The sequence below is a fragment of the Heterocephalus glaber genome, unplaced genomic scaffold (assembly GCF_053883595.1).
Source record: "Heterocephalus glaber isolate CG9 unplaced genomic scaffold, H.glaber_assembly_v1.0 deba00001564, whole genome shotgun sequence".
NCBI classification, from domain to species: domain Eukaryota; kingdom Metazoa; phylum Chordata; class Mammalia; order Rodentia; family Bathyergidae; genus Heterocephalus; species Heterocephalus glaber.
The window spans coordinates 13668505-13689943 of record NW_028258351.1 but is presented as its reverse complement, the minus strand read 5'-3'; the positions used below and the strand labels follow the sequence as shown (position 1 = coordinate 13689943).

At 45.7% G+C, this 21439-nt stretch overlaps 1 protein-coding gene across 2 annotated transcripts; it reads right to left on the bottom strand.

Moving 5' to 3' along the window:
• Positions 1-839: 839 nt before the first annotated feature.
• Serpinf1 (serpin family F member 1) lies at positions 840-20353 on the bottom strand. Of its 2 annotated transcripts, none has more exons than XM_087191597.1 (8): positions 20156-20353; positions 7552-7639; positions 5677-5875; positions 4958-5113; positions 4347-4550; positions 3118-3260; positions 2122-2332; positions 840-1220 (listed from the first exon to the last, which is right to left on the bottom strand). In XM_087191597.1, the coding sequence occupies exons 1-8, from the start codon at positions 20224-20226 to the stop codon at positions 961-963; spliced, it is 1332 nt and encodes a 443-aa protein (XP_087047723.1). In that variant the 5' UTR covers positions 20227-20353; the 3' UTR covers positions 840-960. The 2 variants fall into 2 exon arrangements, with proteins under 2 accessions (XP_087047723.1, XP_004857204.1); XM_004857147.4 differs by lacking the exon at positions 20156-20353 and adding an exon at positions 11342-11541.
• Positions 20354-21439: the final 1086 nt, after the last annotated feature.

Here is a 21439-nt window from a genome sequence, read left to right as displayed (position 1 = left end):
CGCCATCCTGGTCACAAGGCTGTGGGACTCTGGTTCTGAACAATGTTGCTGTCACCACTGGTGACCAAGTGGTTCAGATGAGTTAGTGGGAAAGAATGTTTTGTTTTTTGTGGCAGAGTCTCACTACATAGTTCAGGCTGACCTTGAACTCATTCTGTAGCCCAGGCTGGCCTTGAACTTATAGCAATCCTCCTGTGGGATTATAGGCATTGCCCCCATGCCCAGCTCCTGGAGTTCAGATTTTAAGTATCCCCTAAAGGTCCATGCTTGGTCCCCAGCATGGCACTATTGGGAGGTGTGGAACCTTTAAGAGGTGGGGCCTAGTCGGGGGTCTTTACGTCATTAGGGGGTGTCGTACCCTCAGGGGGATAGTGGGACCCTGGTCTCCTCTTTCTCTGCTCTCCAGCCAAGAGATGAGTCGTGTTCTTCACCGTGAGCTCCTGCCATGATGTATTGCCTCATCACACATCCAAGAGCAACGGGGTCAGTCATGGAACCTCCTCTAAAACTGTGAGCCAAAATAAACCTATTCTTCTACTAGTGATCTCAGATCCCTGTTATAACCACAGAAAGCTTACTACCCGACTTGCTCCACCAATGGCGGGAGCAGGAGATGTCCTCCTGAGAGATCGATGATCCTAACCCGTAAGCTCCCTCAGAGCAGAAAAGCAGTCCCTGCGTTCCACAATACAGATAACCAAACACCCTTATAAATGGTGACTTTCTGCAGAGTTTAAATACAACCAGGCTAAAAGTATAGGACTAGCAAATTCCTAAAGGGTAATTTATCTTCATGGTCAACAGCAAATCTCAAAACAGGAGGAACAAAGTAACAAAAGTTAAGGTTAAAGCTCTTTTATTGCAAAGTATACATTGAAACTATGGGGGCTGCCCTCCTAGTGTATAAACTGCCATCCCTAGGGGTTTTCTTCTAGAGTACTAGAACATTAAACTGGAGCGTTAAGTACCCCTGGGGTCCAGAATTTTGCCTATGAAGAGAAGGGCCCCTGTATCTGTGTCCCTCAGGACAAAGATGAAAGGTTGGTTCAGGTGATAGTCCAGGGGGAAGGTTTGGTGGGCGGGCTGGAGGTCTGGGTTGGCAGCAGTTCCTTCCCCGTCCTCATTCCATTCAAAACCAGCCCGGTGTTCCACTTGAGTAAGCTTGATGGATTTCCCTGTGATCTTGCTAAAGGTGGGTGACTCAAACAAGGATTGCAGCTCTGCAAAGATTGAATGAGATTCCCATGGAAACTCTGCCTTATCCAACACCCCAACAAAAAAGTAACAATCCTGATTCTTATTCTTTGTTTTTGAGTCAAGGCTGGCCTTGAATTCACTGTGTGGCCCAAGCTGGCCTCAAATTCATGGTGATCCTCCTGCTTCAGCCTCCCAAATTCTGGAATTATAAGCACGCACCACCACACCTGGTTTATGCTGCTGCTACCCAGTGCCTAGGCCCATCCTGGCCCAGGAGCTACCACAGTGCCAGCCCTGCTGCCTTTGCAGCAGCCATTGAGCATCTCCCCCAAAGACTGTGGCTGGCAGTAACAAAATCTTGATTCCTAAATCCCGATTCTCAAGAAGGCCAACAAGCCAAAGGTGGTGGTGCATTGCCTATAATCCCAGCACTCCTGGAAGCTGATGCAAGAGAATCATAAGTTCAAATTCACCCTGGGAAATTTAGCAAGACCCTGTCTCAAAATAAAAAATTATAAATAAATACAATAAAAACCTGGGGATGTAACTCAGGGCAAAGGCCCTGGGTTCACTCCCTAGTGTCACAAGAGGAAAAAAAAAAAGGTGGGACAAGCTGGAAGAGGACTGTTTTTGACCTTCTGTAAGGCATGTAGCACCCAGAGCTGGTGGAGAGATAGGTAACTTGCCCTAGAGCGCACAACAAATGAGGTTTAGATTAGAAACCAGATGACACAGACCTGTCCTGACAGGCAGTGTTCTGAGCTCCTGTTGGAGGACTCTGTGGAAGTCCAGCACTGTTAGAATGGAGCAAGCATCCAGGACCTCCCTGCCAGGCCATGGGCCCTTGAGTTCTGCTTGGTACAGTGATGGCTCAAAGTCCACCTCACCCCATCTCCAAAGAGCAAAAGGATCTTGCAAACATACTCATCTCCTTCAGGGTCTTCGTAACTTCCCCTTCAAAACTCAGCTTCAGCTTGGGGATGCTCAGGACCGCTTGGACAGTCTTCAGTTCTCGGTTTATGTCATGAACAAACTCAGAGGTGAGGCTCTCTTCTATCATGGTCAAATTCTGGGTTGCCCTCATAGGCAGAAAGAAGATGACACTCATACTTCCAGTCAAGGGCAGCTGGGCAATCTGAACCAACAAAGAGAAACCATGTGAGTTAGCCCTTGGGAGCCCAAGAGCCCAGGAATGGACATACATCAAGATCTTCCAACTTACTGATCATTTCTTTGTGCAGAACACTGGGCTAAAAGTGGTATTGGGTACAATATAGAAGCGGCATTAAAGTGGCTCCTTTGAACAAAAGTTCTTAACCTAAGGCCCATGGAACAAATGCTGTCAGAAGCTCCCTGAAACCCATATACAAAAGTGTGTCCATGTGTACAAATGTCATTTCTCTTGTGTTTCAGACGCTTTTGTCAAATTCCCAAAGAGAAAGTTAAGAACTGCTAGCTTAGAATTCAAGGAAGTCAGGCTTCGAATGTAGCTCAGTGGTAAAACAGCAGTTGCCTAGCATGTATGAGGCCTTGGGTTCCAACCCTAGCACTGCAAAAAAAAAAAAAAAGTATTCATAAAACCCTAGAACACTAGCAGCAATGTGGAGTTTGTGAAAATTTTTCAAAATTTGGCTCTTAATTCTAAAAACAAAAGGTCTCAGGAGAAGACATCAATATCTGAGTGCCAAATCATGAGGACCCATTTCTTACAAACCCTTAAACCCTGAGTGAATAATTTTTGGTTATATCCCTTATATCCTATTTTAAGAGGAAAGGCTCAGAGAAGTTAGTAACTTGCTCCTTATATAGCAGGCAAAATTCAGACAGCTGTCAGATCTCAAAGGTCGTTCCATTTCCACAACACCTTTCTACCTGCCTCGAACCTCTCCCACCACCCACACCAACCTCACCCGTCCAGACCTTGCAGTTGAGATCAGTATCGAAGCCATAGCGTAAAGTGGCCTTGGGGTCTGACATCATGGGGACTTTCACAGTCCTCTCCTCATCCAAGTAGAAATCCTGGAGAGAAGTCTTTCTGGAGTCAAATTTTGATACCCACTGCCCTGGAATGAAATGACAGAGTGTCCTGAGCCCCAGATGCTAAAGAGACCACTGGGTTGTGCTGTGTCTACAAGGGACCGTTGTTGAAAGTCACCCAGCCAAAAGAACCTTAGTCATTAGGAACAGCTGCTCTATCTCAGCATGTGTGGTTTGGGTGACAGTATTTCCAAGACCCTGAATACCTTCTGCAAACAAGCTCAGTTGGAAATAAATTGATGGGGTTGATTTGACTCTGGAGTCATGTGGCCTTCACTATACTGGGCCTATGACTGTTTTCTCACTCCCTAGATGTCAGTGCTTGAAATGGCCATTTGACTTCTCCCTAGTTGCATAGGCGGTCCACTGTTGCTGCTCTGTGACAGATGTCACAAAGTTTTGGGGGGTTTTGTTTTCTTTTTGGGTGTTTTGTTTTGTTTGAAATAGGGTCTTGCTATGTAGTTCAGGCTACCTTGAATTCACTATGGAGCCAGGCTGGTTTCAAACTCATGGTGATGGGACACCCCACCCTGAGTCAAAGCATTTTAAGGGAGATGTTGCCCAAACCACTCCCTTCCAAGGCCTCATCTGAATGAGACTGGCCTCACATGAGGCCTCTGAAACAGTTCTGGGCATCTCACCACTGTAGCTGAAGAATATAAATAGATAACTAACAATAGCTTCCTAAGCACTGTTGTGTCTCAGATACAGCTGTTGTGAAAACAAGAGAAGACATACGAAGTGTCTGTGAAGGAGGGTGGGACTTTCACATTAAAGATGAGGAAATGAGCCCAGAAAGGCTAAGAAACTTGTATACCGTCCAGCAGCTCATAAAGACAAAGTTAGGATTTAAACTTGGTCTGACTCAAAAGTCAGAAACTGACCACAATACCCAGCCACAGTTAGGCCTTTCACAATTTGTAGATACTTATCAAACACTGTAGACACTTAGTAGATGATAAGCAGATGTGTTGAGGCACATGCAGTTCTCAGAGCCTCCTCTGGCTCTGCCCCTGGGTTCATGTTGGGTAGGGTCTTTGACTTCTCTTACTTAGGCCCCTCTACACCTGCTGGCCATCTGACTTTGGCCAAAGAAGTGGAGAAGCCCTCACCCTTGAAGTAAGCCACGCCAAGAAGGAGAATGCTGATTCCACTGGGCACTTCCTTTGTAGACCTGGGGATTTTCCCTTTCATCTGGGACTGCACCCAGTTGTTAATCTCTTGAAGGTCAATTCGAGGGTTACCAGTCAGGATTCTGGGCCTGGTTGCATATGACTTTTCCATTGGTGCAACAAAGCTGGATTTTATCCGCAGCTCTGAGAAGAGGTGGAGCAAGATTAGTGCAAGAGAGCTGAACCAGCACCCTGTGTTTGAGAGCATGGCAGATTTAGGTTCTGGTTCAGCACTCAGCAGGCCCCAGCTTCCTGCCCGGCATCTTCTGGTGACTCACCAGGACTTCTGCCGGCTTCCCTGGGCACCAAACAGGGAACAATTCATTTTTCCCACTGCTGTTCCTCTTCATGTGACTGCCCTCCCCATACCCACCCGCTGTCTCCACAGCCCACTTCCTCTTTCTGATCCTCTTTGGGCTCACGGGCCCCTTCCTGCCCACCAGTGCCAGGCCTGGCCTGAGCACACATCATCTGTTGTTTAGAAAGAAACCCCCAGCGTGGAACATGGAGCCCCAGGCTCTCAGGCAGCCCAGGCCGGAAAGGTGACTGACTCCTCTCAAAGACAATCCGGGAAGCACTCTTCAGGTTCTTCTGGGGGCCAGTGACAGTGGCAAGAAGTTCCTTGTAGGTGCCATGGATGTCTGGATTGCTGATCACATCATAGTAGAGAGCCCGGTGAATAATGGATTCTGTTCTCTGTTCGGCTCCTGCCAGAGAGACAAGGATGGAGCCTCTTTAGCCAAGTCAGGCCTCTCCCAGGACAGGAATTCTATACTCCATTTTGTCTGCTGGGAGCCTGAGTAGGCAGATATTGCAGACCTTCTAGGTCAACAAGGAATTCAAGGACAATGGAAAAAGCAGTGACTTCATTCTTAGAGATTTTCCTAAAGTAGGATAAAGGTATCAAGCCTAGAGAGGTAAGGCTGGGGGTTCAAGTCCCTGTACTTCTCCCACTACAGCACCTACACTGTTGTATAGTTACCCTTTCATCAGTGTCCCCTGTGAGCTCCTCTATGACCCCACTGAGGTGACCCCAGACCTCCCGTGGGTGGTTATATCCCTAGAACCCCGGGCAAATGGCTAGCACATAGTAGAGGCTCACTGAAGGAAAGAATGAATATTGACGTCACTATATCAACAAGTGGGAATTTGTATGCTGTCCTCAAGTTCCCACATGCACATGCCACAATCCTGCAGGGCCAGCTTCCCAGCACCTCTCTGCCTCCCAGAACCACACCTTGTGGCCCTTGTGACTTGGCTGTGCACTCACCCAGCGAAAGGGCAGAGAGGGCTGTGGCCACACTGAGCGGAGACAGCAGCACATTGGAGGTGGGGCTCTCGATGGATCTCAGCCGGTAAAGGTCATAGCCAAAGTTGGAGACGGCTGCTGCCAGCTTGTTCACAGGGATCTTGAAGAAGGGGTCTTCCTCCTCCACTGGCTCCCCTGTGCTCTCAGGATCCTGGGAGGCCTGGCAGGAGTCAGGAGGACCTGACTTAGAATTGAGGGACCAGCGGAGACAAGCAGTGAACGGTGTCCTCTCATGGCACCGAATGGGCTTGTGTTCTGGGTCCTAGGAGCTCTCCTTCCTAATTTTGACCTGTTCGGCCCAGAGTCAGAATAAGCTTGTGCTCCCTGGTTATGTGTGAGCTCCCTGCTGGGGAGAGGCAGCCTAGAAGAGAGATTAGCTGGCCAGGTTCAAGGACTTGTGAGCTACAAGCCTGTGTGTGAACTGTGAGCCACAGCCCTGTAACACACATTTTTTTATTTTTATTTTTTGGTACCGGGGATCAAACCCAGGACCTTGCACTTGCAAGGCAGGTGGTGAAACCACTGAGCTAAATCCCTGGCCCAACACACTTTTAAAAAAAAAAAGCAGCTGGGAATGTGGCTCAGTGATTGAATGGATGCTTGCCTAGCATGCATGAGGCCCTGGGTTCCACTCACAGTTCAAAAAAACCAAAAATCCCAAAATCAAGGCCCTCCCTCCCCCAGGAAACCCACTGGCTCCAGGGTTCTTCCTAGACCCTCCCATCAAACCCCATTCTGACTTTCATGAGCACAACTTCTCCAAAACAGATTTTTCCCTTCCTATTTGAAGGAAACTCATTTTTCTGACCTTTTCTCAGAGTCAGCTACCACCTACTTACTTACTAGACACCTACCACTGTGCCAAGCTCTTTGCTAGTTTTTTGTTTTGTTTTACGGTGCTGGAGATTGAACCAAGGGCCTTGCACTCTACCACTGAGCCACACCCTCAGTACCTGCTAGTTCTTTCTGACTTACTTCATTCTGCACTTAATGTATTTATCTGATATACCAGAAGACTAGTATCTCAAAAGAATTGACTTCCTCAAAAGCAAAAACTGAATCTTTTACATTTCTATCCATTCAGGTGAGAAATAACTGAGTGGACACGGTGCCCTCTAAGGAAACAGGGAGTGATTTAAGAGTGACTTATGTACAGTCACTAAACCAGAAGAGGCAGGGTCAGAACTCAAACTCAGAACCCACAACCAAGTCCTGGGCCCCTGCTAATATATCCCAACTGCCTTGTCCCTCCTGTGACAGGCACACACACACTGTCACATTAGCAGGGGCTGCTCTCCAAATGTCTGTATCTGCCTTTGCGACCCAACTATGCCCTCACTGGACAGGAGATGGTCTTTCCACACTAATCCATCCTCTGCTGCACCTCTGGTCAGTATCTGAGTAAATGTCAGAGACCACTGCCCACTCAGCCCCACAAGTAGTACAAGGAACTTGGGGAAAGGTCTTTACAGAAGGGGCAGCCCCCAGACTTGTTTGAGTATTTTTTTTTTTTTTTTTTTTTTTTTAGACAAGGAACACTCTACAATGGTCTTGAACTCATTAGGTAGCCCAGCCTGGTTTTCACTTGTGATCCACCTGCCTCAGCCTCCTGAGTGCAGGGATTATAGGTATGTGCTACCACTCCTCACATTTGGATCATATTTTTGTCCCTACTTTGTCCTCTGAAAAATACTGCTGGAGAAACCAAGACCCTAGAGGAATAAAGGCCGGAGCCCAGCTTAGAACCCCGGTATAACCTCCCAGGCCCATCTCCCACACTGCCTGCCGAGGAAAGGCTAGGACAGCTGATGCCCTCACCCACCAACCACCACTGACCTCCGGGCTGCTGGCAATGTTCTGGCAGCTGCCATGCCCTAGCAGGGCTCCAGTCCAGAGGAGTAGCACGAGGACCTGCATCGTGAGCCTGCAAGAGAAGCGGGAGGTGCAGGCCACTTCCCTTCCTCGCCATCCTGCCCTGCCACACCATCTTGGGCAGGAGACAGAGGACAGATAGAGTGAGCACCTTCCCTCCCGCCTCCCCAGCCTGGACGTGGACCCTGAGCTTGAATACTGCACCCTCCCAGCAGATCTCTCTGTGCACTTGCTCTCAATCCAGTCAGACCCTGAGCTGTGCTCTTGTCCACGGCCTGTATCCAGTGACCCATATTAGAACCTAAGGCTCCAGAGCAGTGAAGACCCCTGGCAGTGGGCTCCTCATTGTGAACTATGGCCTAGCACAAGTACACTTTGAGGCTTTTCCCAGGAGGTACCCACCCAGCTTGTCTGACAGGATTTGGGCCCCTGTCTCCTGAGAGAATGGGCAGAACCCAGGTCTCATCCCTAGAATCACGAAATACCAAGAATGGAAGCATCCAGTCCAACACCTTCTGTCCCCAGTAAGTTCTCAAGCTTCTTGGATTCCTCTGGCCCGAAACCTATGGGCCGATAGGGGTGCTTATTCCCTTCTCATTTCCATTTCAAGAGCTCCTCCTCCCCTAATGGGTCAAAATGCAGGGTCTATATCTGGGTTTAAATCTCTATTCTAGGTCTTAATTGGTCTCTAAGTAGTAGTTCTTTTCCTTGTAAAATGTAATTAAAGTAGTACTTACCTGTTATTATAAGGATTAAAAAATTAACCAGTACCTTAAGCAGCACTTAATTCCAGAGATCAGTAAGCTCTCAAATGATCCCAGAGCCAAACATGCTCTTCAAGGAGAGTCCCACAGTCCCCTCCCCTGTGGAGCCACGTCCTCTCATTTCTCCCAGCTTGAAAATAGCTCTTAAGCCCCTGGAGCCTTCTTTCCTTCAGGTTGAACTATGTTTGTTTTGTTTGTTTGTTTGTTGTTTGTCCTGGGCATTGAACCCAGGGAATACTGAACTACATCTCTAACCCTTTTTATTCTTAGTGTCTTACTTAGTTGTCCAGGCTGGCCCAAACTTGGAATCCTCTGGCCTCAGCCTTCTGAGTTCCTTGGATTATGGGCAAGCACCACCACACCTGCCCAGCCTGCTTCTTAGTAAGACTCTACATCCCTTCACCTCACCTCTGCAGTAGTGGCCCCTCTGCCTACCTTGTGGTCTGGCACCTGGACCACAAGGAAAACTCTCAAATCTGGGTCTAGGGCTCTAGACGTTCCTGCATTCACCTCATCTCTGTGTTCACCCTGAACTCAGGAAGGAGGAGTGGCAAAGGCAGAAGGGGTGTTTACAGACAGCACCCCAAGAAGCATTTAATTACAAAGTTTGACAAGGCCTTAGCAGCCAGAACTTTGGCTGGTCCAGTCTCCCTCCTCCTGTCCTGCAACACACCATCCCTGGGGGTCTGCTGGGTTCCATCACATCCCCTTCATATACACAGCAACACTCCCCTATACACACAGCACCCTAACTTCTCTGATCTCCCAAAAAAATTGGATCAGAAAAGTTAGGAAGGCAGCATGTGATTGTTGGCTGAAGTCCTTAAAATTAAGTCTAATAATCCACCAGACAACATTGTAGTGCAGGAAAGGCAACAAAGAAAAGATCCTTGAGTCTGTTCAGCTTAAGTCAGTACCACTAGCAGGAACCAGCTGGGCTGTCTTTCTAAACCCTCTGCTGGAGCTGACTGAGTAAGAGTTCAGGGCCCCCTGTGTTCTCAGCCAGCTGCTCTTCCACATGGCTGCCCTGCTGCTCAGGGAAGCACACCCATTCAGACTGCGAGAAAAGCGTCCTGGGTGGAGAGAGATAGAGACCTCCACACTTGGTTACAGATGCTCTCCACCCAACCAGCTCTGCCCAGAGCTGTCCAGAGCCTTCCTTGCCTGAGCCCCAAGGGACTGGTTTATTGGAGACTGAAAATTCAGTTCAATGCTTAGGAGGCAAGGCTAGTGGAAAAGCTGTCAGCTCGCCCCAGCTGACCTCTTGCCGGGGTAGGGAACTGAGAGAAAAGAGAAAGAACAGTCAACCTGGCATAGTATTTCAAGGAACAACTTCAGGCAATAGTTCAGCACTTGAAAGTGAGACCTTCCTGACTCCCTGCGAAGCCTAAACCTAAGCTCCAGATCGATGTAACTGATCATTGTCACTACATGGTTAAACTGAGGATGAGATGAAGTGAGAGAAGCTGGCAGGGGAAGGGACAAGGGTCTAAAGCTGGCCGATGCAGGAGAGGTAGTACTAATGGCCATGACTTTGAATCCTCCACCTCAAGCCATAGAGACACAGGAAGTAGAGAGACTAAACCCCCTACCAGGCCAGAGAGAAGTGATCTAGAGTGCAAGTTCCCAGAGCATACTCAAGGACCTGTGCAAGGTGACTGTCCTGTAGGCTGGGGCAACCATTGGCTGGCCAGGGGCACAGGGACAATGACGCTATCCTGTCCAAAGGGCAGAATCTGAGCCAGACTCCTGGCCTGCCGGGTGGGGGAGAATATGGGAGGTGGTGGACAGCCTGGGCTAAGGTCAACCTTCCTTTTTGCCACTATCCAAGAGGCGCAGGAACTGGGATATTGGGAGCTTGCATCCAAGCTGGGAGGATAAACATGAGCCAGAACATGTGTTTCAGATTAAACCCAGCTGTGAGACAAACACCATGGCTCCTCCTCTTCTTCCCCCTCCTCCTCACAGAACCACACAGCCTTCAAGCCACATAGCAGCAGAAACTGTGGACAGTGCAAGGAAGGGCACCTCCCTCCCTCTCCCCTAGCTCTGGGAGTTTTCAAGGGTCTTTTCTGGCCCACCCATGATGACACCACCAGCCCCCAGGCAGTATATTTTCTGAAATCTTAGAACCTAAGTGAGTCAGGCCAAGACACCCCAGAATCTCACATCCCCCTACTCGAGATGCACCAGCCCTGGGACTAGAACTCCCTGGTCCTCATCCCAGCCCCCCTCAGGCTAAAGACTGAACTTGGAGTGGAGACCCACAGGCCAGACAGTGGTGGGTTTAAAAGCCAGCAACTTTTCTTTGGCTCAGACTACTCCCTGCTGCGGCTTGCAGAATGAAAAGAGTGGCCGTGGAGCCAAGCCCCCCAACCCACACACTGGCTGGGCTAAATGGTGGCTGCTGTTCACAAGGGGCCAGGACTTCTCTGTTTTCCAGCTTTTACAGTTCACTAGGGGTCCTGGACAGAAGACCCCAGCTATACTCCATCCCACAGCAGCCAACTGCTTGGTGGTGTTGGGAAATTACCGTTGAAATCCGCACCAGTTGATTTTTATAAAGCAGGAGCTAGAGGAGTGAGAGGAAGCCAGGCTGGGCTGCAAGGCAGTCACCCTCCAGACACCCCTGGGGACACATCTCTTGGGGCTGAAGCCCTTTTGAGCAGCTGCTCAGACCTGACCTAGAGCTTAGCTCTCTGCTTCCAGAACCCCACCCCATTGTTTCCCAGTCACTTCATTCAAAGTCCTTTTATGTCTTTGGTTGCAGTGGGGTTTGGGGATAATTGGATCCCAGCCTTCTGCTCTCTCTTTCTGCCTTCTCTTCAATCATGCTGGTGCCCAAGCTGCAGGGGCTACCCTCCTCCATCTCTTCCTTGCATGCCCTTTTTTTCTGTTCCCAGGGTACCCCTGTCTCTCCCAGGCCCACTAGCCTGGGGAGCCCCTCCTGTCTTGCGTTGACCCACAGACCAGACCCCAAGCTGCTTTACCTGTGGTTCGCTGCAGCTCCACTCCCAGCTCTACACCAGCTTCAGTCTGCTCAGTCTGCAGTTTGAGGGGGCTCCAGCAAGCGCTAGAGCTTTTATAGCTGCTTCCCAACCCAGCCTCCAGCAAGCTTCAGATTACAACTACTCTTTCCCTTTTTTTTCTCTTTTCTTTTCTTTTCCTTTTTTTTTTTTAAACAACTATTCTTAAAGCGACCTGCACGTAATTTGGATTCTGCTATTGCATCACTGTCTGGAGTTAACTTTAACCCACTGCTGTCCTTTCACCCCACACCCCCAAGAACCACCTGTTTACATAACTTTCTTATTTACCAGGCCCTGGGGGCCCTGGCCTTTGTGGACTTCCTGCAAGGTGGCCAACCCAAGGTTACCTTGGCCAGCCTGGTGTCTTACAGGATGGGGTAGAGAGGTGGGCAAATGGAGTGGAGAAAAATATCAGCCCAGTATGGAAATCTAGGGCTTTTTTTTTTTTTTTTTTGAGACAGGGTCTCCTATGCAGTTCCAGCTGGCCTTAAATTTGTAGCAGCCCTCTTGCCTCAGCCTCCTAAATCCTGGGATTATAGGTGTGCACAACCATACTCAACCGGATTTGGGGTTCTTGGTCCCTGGCTCTGGCAGTAACTGGGGCTTGGGGCAATTTAACCTCCTGGCTCTTCCTTCTTTGGCTGAAAAATGAAGGAATGAACTGACATTGTCTACATGCTTTTTCAGCTCTGAAATTCTGTGATTTCTGAAGACCAGAATGGGCACTAGGGCCCAGAGGAGGCCTACAATAAAGTTACCTGAAAGGGTAACACGGGGCTCAGCTCACCTTGGGATATTTAGAAATTTACAATGTGGTGTGAAAGTAAAACATTAGCTGGGCATCATGATGCACACCTATAATCTTAGCACCTGGGAGGATTGCCTCAAGTTTGAGGCCAGCTTGGGCTACATAGTGACACCCTGTCTCAAAAAAACAAAAAAGAAAAAAGAAGAAAAAAAGAAAACATTAACATAAGAAGTAGAAGTAGTTAAAGACTATTTGAAATGTTTAGGACTCAATTCCAAATTTCAGACTTTTCTTTCCCCCTGAGACAGAGTCTTGCTGTGTAATTCAAGGTGGTCTCAAACTTACAGGGATCCTCCAGCCTCAGCCTCCTGAGTGCTGGGATTACAGGCATGAGCCACCATGCCTAGCTTTAGACTTCTTTTATTTTTTTTCCCCTTAAATTCTTTTATTGGTACATTTTAGGTATATAATACGTTTACATTTATCATTGGGTGCTTGTACCTGCACATGATGTATCTTGGTTCTTATTTTTTCCCCATTACCTGTGTGCCCTTCAACCCCTCCACCCTTCCCTATTTACATAGACTTCATTTCCATTTTTTTTCTTTTCTCATAATTTTTCCTTTCCCTTCTTTCCTTTCCTCTTCCCCTCCCACCACCCCTACCCCTTTGGGCCTTTTCTTCCTATTTCAAATTATCAATTATTCATTTTAACCCTTATTTACACTTTCAGTTTCTCACACTAGAGAAACTATTCTGTATTTACACATGTGTGTCCTATTTATTTCACTTAAGAGTATGGCCTCAATATGCATCCATTTAGCTATAAATGTCTCTAGTTTCTCATTCTTTATGGCTGAGTAGTACTCCATTTTATAAAAAAAAAAACAAACACATCTGCTTTATCCAGTTTCCAGTTGATGGGCATTTGGGCTGTTTCCAAGCTTTCACTATTACAAACTGTGCTGCTATGAACATGGGTGCACATACATCGCTGTGGTATGATTCTTTTAATTCTTTGGGGAAGATACCCAGCCGGGGAATAGCTGGGTCAAATGGGACCTTTAGCCCTAGTTCTTTGAGGTATCTCCATACTGATTTCCACAGTGGTTGCACCAGTCTACACTCCCACCAGCAGTGGAGCAGGGTTCCTCTTTCCCCACAGCCCCACCAGCATTTGTTATTGGTTGACTTCTTGATAGCAGCCATTCTTTCTGGGGTGAGGTGGAACCTCAGTGTTGTTTTCATCTGCATCTCTTGAATGACCAGTGATGTTGAACATTTTTTCATATATTTATTTGCTGCTTTTACTTCTTTGAGAAATTTCTGTTCATTTCAGATGCCCATTTTTGAATTGGGTCTTTGAATTTGGGGGGTCTGATTTTTTTCAATTCTTTATATATTCTAGATAATAGACCTTTGTCTGAGGTACAGCTGCTAAAAAATTTTTCCCACCTTGTAGGTTGTCTCAGTTCTGTTGGTGGTTTGTCTTGGGGTGCAGAAGCTTTTTAATAAGATGAGATCCCGAGCCCGCTGCAGACAGGCAGGTCTGTGCACGCCCTACCGAGACCCTGAGTCAGGCAGAAGACGCCGAATCACCCCGCTGCAGACAGGCAGGTCTGCCCACACCCTGCCGAGGTCCCCAGTCGCGCAGAACACACGCCAAATCAGCCCGCTGCAGACAGGCAGGTCTGTGCACGCCCTACCGAGGTCCTGTGTCACGCGGAAGACACCGAATCACCCCATTGCAGACAGGCAGCCACCTGATTCCACATTACCAAGGCGCAGAGGACACCAGACCACCAGACCAAGGTACTGAGTCCCACTGTTCCCGGCCCAGAGGTAGGGACTTCTGAGCCGTCGTCCCACTGCTCCTGGTCCAGAGGAAGGGGCTTCCCGGTCACCATCCCTCCCGCTGCTCCTAGCCCAGAGGAAAGGGCTTTTGGGCCACCTTCTGTCCTGCTGCTCCTGGCCCAGAGGAAGGAGTTTCCCGGCCACCATCCCTCCGGCTGCTCCCAGCCCACAGGAAAGGGTTTTTGGGTCACCATCCCTACCGCTGCTCCCGGCCCCTGTCCCACCTCACCCAGCTCAGAGGAGGTAATCCGTGCAGGCGCTAACAGCCCCCCGCCTCAGTCGAAATGAGAAAACACATTTATAAATAAGATGAGATCCCAGTTGTTGATTCTTTGTGCTAGTTCCCATGCTACTGAGGTTTTGTTCATAAAGTCTTTTCCTATGCCAATGTCTTCAAGAGTTCTACCTAACTTATCTTCCAGCAAGTTTAGTGTTTCTGTTTTAATATTTAGATCTTTAATCCACTTTGATCTTAGTTTAGTGCATGGTGATAGGTATGGGTCTAGTTTTAATCTTTGGCAGGTTGAAATCATTTTTCCAACACCATTTATTAAATAGGCTATCTTTCCTCCAATAAGGGTAGTTGGCTCCTTTGTCAAAGATGAGGTGGCTGAGAATGTCTGAAGTTGTTCCTGCATCTTCTAATCTATTCCACCAATCCTCAGGTCTGTTTCTTTGCCAGTACCATGCTGGGGGTTTTGTTTGTTTGTTTGTTTGTTGGTACCAGGGATCAAACTCGGGTCCTTACGCTTGCGTAGCAGGTGTTGAAACCACTGAGCTAAATCCCTGGTCCATGCTGTTTTTATCACAGTAGCTTTGTAGTATAGTTTCAAGTTGGGGATTGTGATACCCCCAGCCATGTCCCTGTTGCCTAGAATTGCTTTTGCTATTCTAGGTCTCTTCTGGTTCCAAATGAATTTTTGGATTGTTTTCTATAGTTCTTTGAAGTATATTGTTGGAATTTCAATTGGCATTACATTAAATCTATATAGTAGTTTTTGAAGTATGGCCATTTTCACTATATTGGTTCTTCCTACCCAGGAACAAGAGATGTCTTTCCATTTTCTTACATCCTTCTCGATCTCCTTTTTCAGAGTGTTGTAGTTTTCAGTGTAGAGATCTTTTGCTTCCTTTGTTAGGTTGATTCCTAGATATTTTTTTGGATGCTACTGTAAAAGGAATTGTTTCCCAAATGTCTCTCTCAGTGAGTCTGCTATTTGTGTATAAGAAGGCTATTTTTTGTTTGTTTGTTTGTTTGTTTTGGTTTTTGGTACTGGGGATCAAACTTGGGTCCTTCCGCTTGTGAGGCAGGCAGCGGAACCACTGAGCTAAATCCCTGGCCCAGAAGGCTATTGTTTTTTGAGTGTTGACCTTATAGCCAGCTACTCTACTGAATCTGTCAATTAGGTCTAGAAGTCTTTTGGCAGAGTTTTTTGGGTCTTTCATGTAAAGTATCATGTCACCAGCAAATAATGACAGTTTAATGTCTTCCTTTCCTATCTTTATTCCTTTTATTTCTTTCTCTTTTCTAATTGCTGTGGCTAATGTTTCCAGGACTATATTGAACAGGAGTGGTGATAGTAGACACCCTTGTCTTGTTCCTGATTTTAGTGTGAAAGTTTTCAGCTTTTAACCATTTAATATGATGTTGGCTGTTGGTTTTTCATAGATAGCCTTAATCAGGTTGAGCTACAGACCTTCTATTTCAATTTTTTGTAGGGTTTTTATCATGAATTGCTGTTGGATTTTGTCAAATGCCTTTTCTGTATCTATTGAGATGATCATACGGTTTTTGTCCTTGACTCTGTTAATATAGTGTATTATATTTATTGATTTATGAATGTTGAACCATCCTTGTATCCCTGGGATAAATCCAGTTTGGTCAGGGTATATGATCTTCTTGATGACCCTCTGTATTCTGTTTGCCAGTATCTTGTTGAGGATTTTTGCGTCTATGTTCATTAGGGAGATTGGCCTGTAGTTCTCTTTTTGGGTTAGGTCTTTCCCTGGTTTTGGAATCAAAGTAACACTTGCTTCCAGGAATGAATTTGGAAGCCTTGCTTCCCTTTCAATTTCCTTGATGAGTTTAAAGAGTAATGGTGATAGTTCTTCTTTAAATGTCTTGTAGAATTCAGCGGGGAAGGCATCAGGACCTGGGCTTTTCTTTGTTGGTAAATTTTTTATTACGTTTCCAATTTCACTCATTGTAACTGGGGTGTTTAGAATTTCTAAATCTTCTTCATTTAACTTTGGCAATTTGTATGTATCTAGGAATCTGTCCATTTCTTCTGTGTTTTCCATTTTATTAGAGTACAGGTTCTCAAAGTAGGTATTGATGATCCTCTGGATTTTTGCTGGGTCTGTTGTGACTTCACCTTTTTCATTCTTTTTTTTTGGTACTGGGGATCGAACTTAGGACCTTGTGTTTTTGAGGCAGGCGCTGGAACCACTGAGCTAATCCCCGGCTCACCTTTTCATTCTTAATTGCATGGATTTGAGCCTTTTCTTTCCCTTTTTTGATAAGGTTGGCTAAAGGTTTATCAATTTTATTTATTCTTTCAAAAAACCAACTCTTTGATTCATTAATTTTTTGTATCATTCTCTTAGTCTCCATTGCATTAATTTCTGTGCTGATCTTTATAATTTCCTCTCTTGTACGATCTTTGGGTTTGTTATGCTCTTCTTTTTCTAGGAGCTTGAGGTTCTACCTTAGGTTATTTATCTGAGTTTGCACTGTTTTCCTAATATGGGCATTCACTGCTATGAATTTCCTGCATAGAAATGCTTTCATTGTGTCCCATAGATTCCTGTATGTTGTACTGGCATTATCATTTACTTGTAGAAACTGTCTAATTTCTTCTTTAATTTCTTTTGTGACCCATTGGTTGCTCATGAGGGTGTTAATCAATTTCCATGTGTTTGTGAAAGTTTTGCGGTTTCTGGTTTTTGGGGGGGTTTTTGGTACCGGGGATCGAACTCGGGACCTTGCGCTTGTGAGGCAGGTGACGGAACCACTGAGCTAAATCCCCGGCCCTGCAGTTTCTTATGTTATTGATCTCCAATTTTATTGCACTATGGTCTGATAATATACAGGGGGTAACTTCAATTCTTTTACATTTACTTAGACATGTTCCATGAGCTAGCATGTGGACTATTTTGGAGAATGACCTGTGTGCAGCCGAAAAGAATGTGTATTCTGATTCTGTGGGGTGGAACACTCTGTAAACATCTATTAAGTCCATTTGTTCAATAGCTTGGTTCAGTTCTAGAATTTCATTGTTAATTTTTTGTCTAGATCTATTTGTTTTTGTTTTGGGGGGCACTTTTTGAGTCAGGGTCTCCCTTTGTAGTTCAGGCTGGCCCTGAACTCACTATGTATCCCAGGCTGCCCTCGAACTTGCAACAATCCTCCTGCCTCAGCCTCACGAGTGCTGGGATTACAAGCATGCACCACCACGCCTGGCTTGATCTGTCTATTTGTGATAGTGGGGTATTGAGGTCCCCCACTACAATTGTATTAGTGCTTATTTGGTTTTTCATGTCCATTAATATTTGTTTTGTATAGTTAGGGGCATTCATATTTGGTGCATATATATTTAGGATTGTCATCACTTCCTCTTGGATTGTTCCCTTCACAAGGATGTAGTGACCATCTTTGTCTCTCTTAATTAGTTTTGGTTTGAAATCTACTTTGTCTGCAAATAAGATTGCTACCCCTGCTTTTTTTTGGGTTCCTGTCACGTGGAGAACTGTTTTCCATCCTTTTACTTTCCGTCTATGAATGTCTTTTTGAATTAGGTGTGTTTCTTGTATACAGCATATTGTTGGATTTTGCTTCTTAATCCATTCTGTCAGTCCATTTCTTTTGATTGGTGAATTGAGGCCATTAACATTGAGTGCTATAATTGATAGATATTGACTCATCCTTGCCATGATGTTTTGCTGTTGTTGGCTCTTTTATTTCTTATTTTCCTCCCCTTTCCCTTTAGTGTCTTACCTTGCCTGGTGGCTTCCCTCTGCTGGGCCTCATGGAGTTGTGACCTTGATTGTCTTTTTCTAGGATATTGCTTAGAATTGTTTGGAGTGCTGGTTTGGTGTTCATGAAATTTCTCAGGTGTTCTTTGTCATGGAAGTATCCAATTTCCCCCATCAATTTTGAAAGATAATTTTGCAGGATACAACTGTCTAGGTTGGAAGTTATTCCTTTTAGGCCTTGAAATACTTCACTCCAGGCTCTCCTTGATTTGAGGGTTTGTGTTGAGAAGTCTGCCATGATTCTGATGGGCTTTCCTTTGTAGGTGACTTGTTTCTTTTCTCTAACTGCCTGTAGGATTTTGTTCTTCTGTTGATTTTCTGGGATCTTGACTTTTATCTATGTGTAGATTTTTTTTGATCATGGCTAGATGGAGTTCTATATGCCTCACTTATCTGTATGTCCAATTCTCCTCCTCTGGGAAGTTTTCTACTATTATTTCTGTGAACAGTTTTTTTATGTCAATTGTACTTTCTCTTGTTTTTTCATGGACTCCTATCAGTCTTATGTTATTCTTCTTTGCATCATCTAGCAGGTGCTGGATTGATTTCTCATGGTCCCTTACTATTTTGAAGAGATCTCTGTTTTCTCGGTCCTTAACCACAATCCTGTCTTCTATATCTGATATTCTATCTTCAGATTCCCTTAATCTTCTCTGCATGCTTTCAATGGAGTTTTTAATCTCCTGAATATGTTTCATGGATTCCATTTCTTTCTTATGTTGGGCGATCATGGTTTCCATTTCTTTCTTATGCTGGGCGTTCATGGCTTCCAGCATGTTTCTGAACTCATCTATTTTTTTGTCTGTTTCTGTTGTAGAGCCTTTAATCATATCTTTCACTCTGATCACCATCTCTGTAGTTATCTGGGAGATTATTTCTATTTTGAATTTTTCTAGAGCCTCATTCATCTGTTTTGTTACTTCCTGTGCTATCAGTTCAGGGTGTCCAGGTGGTTGATTATCAGACTTTTCCACCTCGTTTCCCCCAGAATTTGCTTTTTGTGGGGTGGGAGTCTGAGTTTGTGCCTTACTTAAATGTCTTCTCATTTTTGTTTTTGGTACTGTCCTTGGTTTAGTTCCTGGGTTGATATTTTGAAGTTGCTTATTGTAAGTATCTTTGTTGATGTATTTAGAACACTTATAGAATGACTGCTTCTCAGAGGTGTCTTCCAGATATAGCTGGTCTTTAGGTTTTGCATCTCTAATGGCACTGAGGCTATCTCATTTTCATTATACCAGGAAGGACAACTGATTAGATCAATCACAACACCTTAGCCCAAGTGATACAATCAGCAACACTGTAGCATCAAGTACCTCTTAGAAAATGACAATTTGTGGTAGTTATTAATCTATCACCTTTAACTGTGTGAATTAAATCAAAATCAAGAACCAACCCAACATATGTTTATAGTGAATAAACTTTTCAATATAGTAACTTTACCCTTTGGGATGGGGAGTTAGAAGGAGTTGGAGAGGGAGGAATAGGTAAGTAGAAGGATAGGGGAAGGTTAGCAGTGAGGCCAGAGGGCACAGGCAAGAGAAGGAAAGAGAAGAAAAGAAAGACAGAGAAGAAATATGAATTAGGGCCAGAACAGGAACACAATGGGAGATGAAGAACAATGTAGGACAGCAAAGGAGTGAGCCAAAGAGAGAGAGAGAGGGAAAGAAAAGAGGAAAGAAAAAAGAGAAAAATAAAAATTTTAAAAGAGTAGCAAAGAAGAAAAAAAATTTAAAATAAGAGCAAAAAAAGAAGTGGTAGTTTTGAAAATAACAAATAAAAGATAAAAATGAAGGGCCTCCTTCAGGGTATGTCTCTGTTGTTACAATATACAACGTGGGCAGCAGTATGCAGTTATAAGTCAATGAGTCTCAGTAAGCCAGTCACAGACCTGTGAGATTCAGGCTGATTTCTGGCTGCAGGTCGCAAGTTGAGCTCCCTGTCCTCCTGCAGGGTTGAACTCTGCAAGGTTCTATTGCAGGTTCCAGGTGCCCTTCCCCTAAAGACAGTCCATGGGGCCGGGGATTTAGCTCAGTGGTCCCACCGGCTGCTTTGCAAGCGCAAGGACCCAAGTTCAATCCCTGGTACCAAAAAAAAGATAGCCCAGGTTCCAATGGGAGGTGATGAGCCCTCCAACTTACCAATCACAGTGGTCTAGTGTGCCTTTATTGCAGAGATTCTGCTCACTTTTCCAGTGGGCTTCAGTTTTCATCAGGGAGCCTGAAAGAGGCCCTCTTTCTGTTGTTCACTTCTGCTCTATCTTCTGGAGCTCAGGACAATGGTCTTTATGCCCCCCTGTGCCTCTGTAGTGTGGATCCAAGTAGCTCCACAGCCAAGAGGCCAGAGGGGGGGCGGCTTTTGGGTTGACGGCTGATGGGCGTGCCCGGGGGGGCGGTCCTCTCCAGGCTAGGTCTCCTGGTTGCAAGTGGGCAGAGCGAGCTGGGCTGAGCAGGGTGCAGTCAGCCTAAGCCCGTTCTTAGACTTCTTTTAGATATTGGAATATGTGTGTCTGCATAATGAGAGATCTAGGGGATGAGACTCAAGTCTAAACACAAAATTCATCCATGTTTTATATACACCTGATACACATAGCCACCAAGCAATTTTATACCATGTTTTTTTTGTTTTGTTTTTTGGGGGTATTTTTGGTACCAGGGATCAAACTCAGGACCTTGTGCTTGCGAGGCAGGTGGCAGAACCATTGAGCTAAATCCCTGGCAATATACCATTTTTAAAAATAATTTTGGGCATGGAACAAAGGTTGTTTTATATTAAACCATCAGACTTGGGGCTGGGGATTTACCTCAGTGGTTTCGCTGCCTGCTGCACAAGCACAAGGACCCGAGTTCGATCCCCGGTACCAAAAAAAAAAAACAAACCATCAGACTTATGGCATCATATCATTGCTCAAAAAATTTCAAATTTTGGAGCATTTCAGATTTTCCAATTAGATACGCTCAACCTGTGTAAAAAAATGTTTCTAGGGGTGGAGGATTTAGCTCAGCAGTGCCACCACCTGCCTCACAAGCGCAAGGTCCTGAGTTGGATCCCCAATACCTCCCCCAAAAAATGTTTCTAAGGAAGTATGAGTCCTGGCTAAGAAAGCCCAAAAGTCATTCAAAGAAGAGATCAGGGAGGGAAAGGGTAGGTGCCCTGGCATATTGAGCTCAAAAGAGAGGAAATTTGGGGGAAACTAAAAGTTTTCCCATGGGGAGCAGAATTAGGGTGCCTGGGTAGAACTTTACAGGGAGCAAAGTTCAGCTTTATGGGAAGAAGAGTGTCAGTCAGAGTGCAGTTCCTTTGGACTAAAACTTGTGCAGCACCTCTTCACTCTGAGTACTAGGTACTCACAGGAGGAGAAATGGGACATGGATGAGACTCAGAGCCCACCCTCCAGGAACTTACTGGCACATAACCAAGGATGG